This window comes from Mixophyes fleayi, chromosome 9 (genome assembly GCF_038048845.1).
Source record: "Mixophyes fleayi isolate aMixFle1 chromosome 9, aMixFle1.hap1, whole genome shotgun sequence".
Lineage (NCBI taxonomy): Eukaryota > Metazoa > Chordata > Amphibia > Anura > Limnodynastidae > Mixophyes > Mixophyes fleayi.
Genome location: NC_134410.1, coordinates 44876119 through 44883317, shown reverse-complemented (window position 1 = coordinate 44883317; position 7199 = coordinate 44876119). Strand labels below are relative to the sequence as shown.

At 39.5% G+C, this 7199-nt stretch overlaps 1 protein-coding gene across 1 annotated transcript; it reads right to left on the bottom strand.

Moving 5' to 3' along the window:
• Positions 1 to 2540: 2540 nt before the first annotated feature.
• On the bottom strand, positions 2541 to 6760 carry HMGB3 (high mobility group box 3). Its single transcript, XM_075184258.1, has 5 exons — positions 6661 to 6760; positions 4143 to 4299; positions 3927 to 4066; positions 3646 to 3820; positions 2541 to 3517 (listed from the first exon to the last, which is right to left on the bottom strand). Exons 2-5 carry the CDS (start codon positions 4290 to 4292, stop codon positions 3374 to 3376), a joined length of 609 nt encoding a protein of 202 aa, XP_075040359.1. The 5' UTR covers positions 4293 to 4299; positions 6661 to 6760; the 3' UTR covers positions 2541 to 3373.
• Positions 6761 to 7199: the final 439 nt, after the last annotated feature.

Sequence of the window (7199 nt, the reverse complement as noted above, 5' to 3'; positions counted from 1 at the left end):
TGCAAATAGGTGTTTGTGACTTAATTCATAATACATGCATCACACATTTGGTGTGATGCAGATGATCTGTATCCAGCCATGGGTTAAAAGGGAAAGACTAAAATACTTTTTCTTTGATTTGGTTTTCAAATTCTTCTGCTCTACCCATGAGGTATTTGTGGATAGAGTTCCAGACCCAGTTTGTCACATGGGTCATAGCAGCTAAAGCCCTTAATATCTATAAGGTATCAATCTATATCAATAATATCCAGAAACACACCTCTCATATTCTTGGTGAGTCTGCGATATCTCAGACATCTCAACTGGGTGCTGTTTAAATGAAGGGGAATAAGGACATTGGTAAACTACAATTTTCTCAAATATCATACTTCCAGGTATCATGTTTGGTGTGCACATGAAGGGAAACTTTTGACCTATTGTGTGGAGGTAATATCTTTGTAGAACATCTAGTAATAGGTTAGACCAGTGTATATACAAACTGACTTGAATTGTTTAACTAAACAAATCTACATTTACAGTCTTTCTAGGTCTGACATGGAAGGCTAGCTGTGGGTACGTTTAGCATGTGTCCTGTAAATCTAAAAGATTTGTTCAATTTTGGGACTCAATTTCATATTCAGAAGTGTCCGATTATCCCTGTAACCTAGCAAACGGAGAACTTTCATTTGTGAGTTTTCTGTTGGTTATTCCTCTTAACGTTACCAGAAACTATTGAATTATATCTTTGTAGGTCATTTTGTGAAAATTGTTTTCTTCTTAAGCATTGTGGATTTATTTTCCATATTAAAAACAGTTAATAAGTTCAGGTCGCTGTGTTCTTACACATTCACATGTCAAGCTTAGCTTGGTTTTAGAACACTATATAGTTGAGACAAATGAGATCAGGGAAAATCACTTGTCTTATAAACTGCTCAAAGTAAATTGTGACAGATTACTTTAAAAAGGTAGAACTGAAGGCTTTCAAGAGTGTTAGCGCTTCACAAAAAAACTTGATGGTGGCATTATTTGTAAGAAATTAAGTGTGTGTGTGGGACAGACAGGGAGAGCGTTTTAATCATTTTTAAACATACCAGGTGGTTGTTTTTGATGAACCCATGTAACACACAGACGACATGCAGGATTCAGGCAAGTGCTGAATTGTGATACATCTTCTAAATGCAGACTTTAACAGCATATTTTCCAGACTGCTCAATTTAGAGAAAACTTACGTACAACTAATCTGACTACTGCATTTATCTTACTGAAAGTGTTGCTCAACATCAAAAGTACACTTTGATCTATGGCTTTGTTGGAAATTTTAGCATATATTTTAGCAAGTATTTCAAGCTAAAAGCCACCCACAGCTAGAAATGTAGTTCCATAAATTTGAGGTAAAGTTTGCCCCGCGAATGCATCAACGATCCTGTCTTGCTTAGGTGGACCTTGTTAACCTGAACACCATGGTTTTCAAGACAGCTCAGCACACGCATGACTGCCACATCAACTATGCAGTGGCTGGATATGCCCAAGTTGTCTGGCAATCCTGTCACTTCCTATTTCTTGTGCTATGGCTCGCAGCTTTGCCTGCATTCTTATGGCTCCCTTCCTCATCTACCCAAATCACTTGTGGGAAGCGGTCACCTATGCACAAGTTCTGCATTATTTCAAAGCCAGGGATGCACAGATGATATAGATAATAGTTGGGTTTTCCCCCGCAGACCCTAGTTTTCCACCAAAGGCCTCCTACAAAAATTACATACCCCAATGAGTCAGTATTATTCAGAGCAATTAGCTAAGCCCACATAAAATAGAGTCTTGCTATAGGACATTTTACATACATCTGAAATTTAAAAGGACTTTTTGTTTTTAATCTAAAGGGCAATCTAACCCCTTTTGTTAGTAGGGCAACGTAGGCTTGACCCATGAGCAATTATTTACTTTCAACTGCTGCCTATTCCATCAAGTATCCAGAAAGATATTAGAGACCTTGTAGGCAGGAAAACTGCAGTGTCATGCCACCATCAAAACGTTCTGAATTCTTTTGCTAGACACACGCGATTTACGGGTTTTGTTTCCTTCTATCCACTCATTCCCTAAACCATCAGATATTGTTATATTACTGTAGGTTGTCATTACTGAAAATGTTCCTCAGTAGTTTTAGTAAACTGTACAACTACTAAATAGGTGAAAGTTGCTGTTACAAGGATAAAGTTGATACCTCCCTCAAAGTTATTTATATTTTATAGACATCTTTTTACCCCATGGAATGTTGTGTGTATCTTTTGCACACATTTAAATTTACAGGCAAAGACCACATAGGTTTTGTTTTTTTTACTACGAAATGTTAAAAAGTTTGTATGTTGACATTGCCACAACTTTTACATTGGTCCATTGCATGTGGCCACACAGGATCAGGAGAGTTTGTTTATTGTAGCATTAACTCTATATGCACCCCATGTAGGAAAGAAAATGTTACTCCATCAGGTCACAAGTGATGTCAGAATACCACGTGATGAACAGTACAAACTTCTGAAACCATAACAACTTTGTCAAGAACAGTCTTAAAAATGTAATACTGTTTTATTTGCTTCAAAAACATTTCAGCATTCTAAACATAAAAAAACAACAGAACAATGCAATATGTAAGCACAATGTTTTTGAACTCTGCAAACCTGTACTCAATCTTCACTTCAGTCAGTGAAGAGGTGTCTACAGTCTTCGTTTAAAAACTACTGTACTCAACTGAAAAAACACCCCATACTTTTCTCATGCCAGCTGAACCCCTTCGACAACTAATGGCAGAACGCTATATCACTATATACAGAAAAGACAACTTTTAAGCTAAATTGACGCCCAATGTAGTGTAAATCTCGACGTGCATGCTTTGGGCTAAAATGGCAGACCCCAAGAGGGATGTTACTATCCAGGGAGGATGTTAAATCCCAGAATTACCACTAGCTCCAATATATATGCACCATAGGAATTTGTCTAGTTTACAGATTAGATATGTACAGTTTATAACCCAGGATTTTTCTAATCAATAACACCTTAAATTAAAAAAAAAAAATAAAGAAAAAAAAATGCTTGAAACATTTTTAAATGCTTTGATACACCAACAGCAAAGTGCAGAGTGAGGAGAACACTAGAGCGCCTGTTTTTTTTGTTTTAAAAATGTTTGGAAATATGTACAACTTTGATACAGTTTCAGATTGCTCAATTTTACACACACGGCTACATAATGTAAACCAGTTACAACTCCAAGAGCATTGTTTTGAAACTATGACGTCAGAACCCAATTTTTGCAATTAGACCTAATAAGGGCTGTCAACCATTGAAAGATGGCAGCTAGAGGTTGTTCCCCTACTCTATAATATTCACATGAACAGAATGTACTTCACTCATCATCCTCCTCATCATCTTCTTCATCCTCCTCTTCTTCATCGTCATCATCATCTTCCTCCTCTACCTTTTTCCGAGCCATCTTAGGAGCAACTTTTGCACCATCAACTTTTCCTTTGGATTTGTAGTCAGCGACATCCTTTAAGAGGTAGAGGAAAAAAATATTAGAGACACATTTAAACATTAACAGCCCCGTTTCCACACCAAAGTTCATGATGAATGTTAACAGTTTTGCTTTTGAGTAGGCGAGATGCAATCCACACATACCTTTTCATATTTTTCCTTCAGCTTTCCTGCCTTGTTGTTATAGGGCTGTTTCTCACTGTCACTCAGGTTATTCCACATCTCACCCAGTTTTTTTGCAATATCACCAATGGAGATACCAGGATTTGTGGATTTAATTTTGGGACGGAATTCTGAACAGAAGATGAAGAATCCAGAACTAGGAAACGAGAAAAGCAAACAGTTAAGACACAACTTTCATATGCTGCGGAGCATTCATGCTCAATTTGATCAGAGCAGCATGTGGAGCTACACAAGCAACTTACGGTGGCCTCTTCGGCGCATTGGGGTCCTTCTTCTTCTTGCCTCCCTTGACTGGACCAAAATCTTTCATTTCTCTGTCATATCTTACTTTGTCCGCTTTTGCCAAGTCATCAAACTTAGATTTCTCTTTTGCTGACATTATCTGAAAAGGAAGAAAATTATAAGAAACCAAAATACATACATGCAAATAAAAAATAAAGTCAAGACATGTAACATACCTTCCATCTTTCAGAGCATTTCTTTGAAAACTCTGCAAAATTGACTGGTATTTCAGGATTCTTCTTTTTGTGTTCCTCGCGACAAGTCTGCACAAAGTAAGCATAAGCAGACATCTTGCCTTTCGGCTTCTTCGGGTCCCCTTTTGCCATATTGAATCTAAGATAAGCAGATAAAAAAAAAATAATAAAAAAAAAAAAAGTTACCATGGTGCCATAATTAAGATTAAGACTGCAGACAGAAATATAAACGTGTGTTGTCCGTGACATTTGTGATTTATTGCAGATCACAAATTAAGAATGTGGGTTGGTTTATTGTGGCAACTTGGCAAGTGCTAGTGGCACAAATCAAGCATTTGTGAAATTTTATTGGGGTGCAGTACCTTCCAAGCCTGTAGGTGGCACTGCTCTAGTGTACCAGGTGACAAGTGTCTACAGACACCTATAGGGCCAACTGATAGCGGAAACAAAGTACACTGAAAAATTGCAACATTAATAGGTATTCCTCCCCAAATAAGTGCTTAAAAAAAAAAAAAAAATTGAGAAATTTACTTTAGATGTACCATTATTCTGAAAAAAAAAAAATTTTTTATTTTATTATTATTTTTAAAAATAAAATAAATAAAAGGGGGTCGTTTTCAACCACATTTGAGATGTATAAAACACTCAAATTAGAAAAAAAATAAAAAAATAAAATAAAAAAGTTGTTAAAGACAAGTTTCTTAGAAAAGGGAAATGTATTGCTAAAGTAGAAACTGTATGTCCAGTGAAGAGTAATGTGATAAAAGTGAGTGGTGACCCAAAGACTAAATAAAACAGGGGCTTTCCCCCTACTCCCCGCCATCTTTTCCTTTCTCCACACCCAAGGTCATAATTTAAGACAATAGAAAAAAAAAATTAAATTAAGTAAAGATTTGGAGCGGAGCAGAGTACACTGAGGGCCGTGGAACTTAGACACAGCCCAGTCACTGCAAAGGGCTGCACTGGGAGGGAAAACGAGAGACACGACAGATCACCAAGACACCAATAATTCATCTTCCATTTTGTGAAATGCTTCTTCATGAAAGAAAGTCCACCTAAAATACGGCTACCTACAGCCCTGGAGGGGTACCGGACTAATGTGAGGGGCGGAAAGGGGTAATTTAGCATTATTCTCCGCTCCCGTCGGACTACAGTGCTAGTATATAGCCTTTGCTATAGAGTATATAGAGGAGACTGGCTGTTCTTTGCTATGGGTTCTCCATTCACTAAAATGGCTTCTCTCTCTATGCATAGACATAAGCCAGCCTGCAATACACACTGCACAAACCTCCCCACCGACTACGGACTCGGATATCTCCGCAAGACAACACCCGATTAACCCAAATATAGTATGGATTGAAAGAGCAGACTCTCCTCTATTACAATCCGCGGTCCTTAAAAATAAAAAGCCCTCAGGAAGGCGAGTGCCAGGCGGTTTTGGGGGCGCCCCCCCTCCCTCCTCGCTGAGGCTTAGCGCAATCCCCTGTATAACAAAGAGCCGTGTTCAGCCATTACAGGCATAGAGGCGGCCAGTCGGGGAGGGGGGGCGGTGGGAAAAAAGTACAAAAACGGCTAAACCCGGGCAAAAACAACCACAAAACCTACATGACTGGAAAGGGCAGAGCCTGGGGAAGAGAACGGGGTAGTTTTGGGGCAGATAGAATAATCCCCGGAGGAACGGGGGCAGGTTAGAGAGCGGGAGAGAGCATTTTTTTCCCTATAGTCTCCACTACTCGTGTTATTGAAGGGAGTCACAGCTGCATAGAAAGGGGGTGAGCCGAGAAGTGGGCACTGATGGGGCGAAGGTAAATATATAAAGTATTAAGTGGGTCTACAGAGGAGCTGGTGGTAGAGGGAAGAGGGGTGACCTCCCCCCCTCCTTCTTCCTCACAAGACAGGGAAACAACAAGGCAGAGGATGACAGGGACAGCCATGTTAATGCAGAGAACAGTGCCATGCAGCCACCCAACACGGAGTGCCAGCCAGCCAGCAGCCCCATGCCACTTAACCCTTCCAGATCCACAGCACATAATATACACAAATATACCCCCCAAAACCACAGCACATCAAAAAACAAATACACAGCATGTAAGAATAAAAAAAATAATATAAAATGATAAAAATAAGATTAGTAAACTCTTGCACTGAAAAAGGCTCCAACATATTGCAAAAAAAATAAAAAAAAAAACGAAAAACATAAAAATTAAAGTAACAGCCCATCTAACCAGCAAGAGTTCATTTTAAGTTATTTACACATTATAAAACAAAAGCTATAAAATGCAATCAGGTACAGTGAGCAATAAAATAACACATACAGTGATGTAGGGAATAATCAGATATTACAGGTATAAAAGAGAAGGTTGGAATAAAGAGGAAGAAGGGTGCAGGGAGAGAGGCTGAAGGGGTGGGTGGGTGAGATTGGCGAGCTCCCGGTGCCAGTTTGGGGGTACAGGGAAAGGAGAGAGCACAGAGAGGAGGCAGCAGCAGCTGCTGGACGTACCTGTATTGTTCGCTAGTGTGAATCCCTGCGCACGCCGCTCACAACTAAGCTGGGCTCTCAACCTCGCGCTAGCTTACTACGAGAGCGATCTGATTGGTCGGAGCACACTCCCCATTTAAAACAACCTCCCAGCCCAGCTATTGGGCCCGAGCCTCATGAATATTAACCACGCCCGCCGCTCCCATTGGACGCAAAGAGAACGACGTCATTCATTCAAAAAGAACACCCGCCTGGGGATATGGATGGAGTTGCATTGAAAGCACACAGGCCATGTAATGTCTATGTATAGACGTCACACTGTGTACACAATATGCATACACTGGTAGGTGTGAAAACACTCTGCAGCAAAATATCTGTAGAGAATATGGACTACAATAACAACGTTTACTACGCATGATATAATATATAGAATTGCACCCTACAACTACATATTTATTGCTACAGTGCATTTTTCTAACTAGCTGTACTTGAAAGCAAACTGGAAATTGACCACTACCCACAAACAATTATGCACAGCTCCCTAATAAGCTTTTAACTGA

Excerpts from the sequence above, each read along its gene's own strand:
- HMGB3 (XM_075184258.1), bottom strand. The coding sequence starts at position 4,292 with ATGGCAAAAGGGGACCCGAAGAAGCCGAAAGGCAAGATGTCTGCTTAT. Across the intron at positions 4,067-4,142 it reads AATGCTCTGAAAGATGGAAG|ATAATGTCAGCAAAAGAGAA; the intron begins GTATGTTACATG and ends CTTCCTTTTCAG. Across the intron at positions 3,821-3,926 it reads AATGCGCCGAAGAGGCCACC|TTCTGGATTCTTCATCTTCT; the intron begins GTAAGTTGCTTG and ends CTCGTTTCCTAG.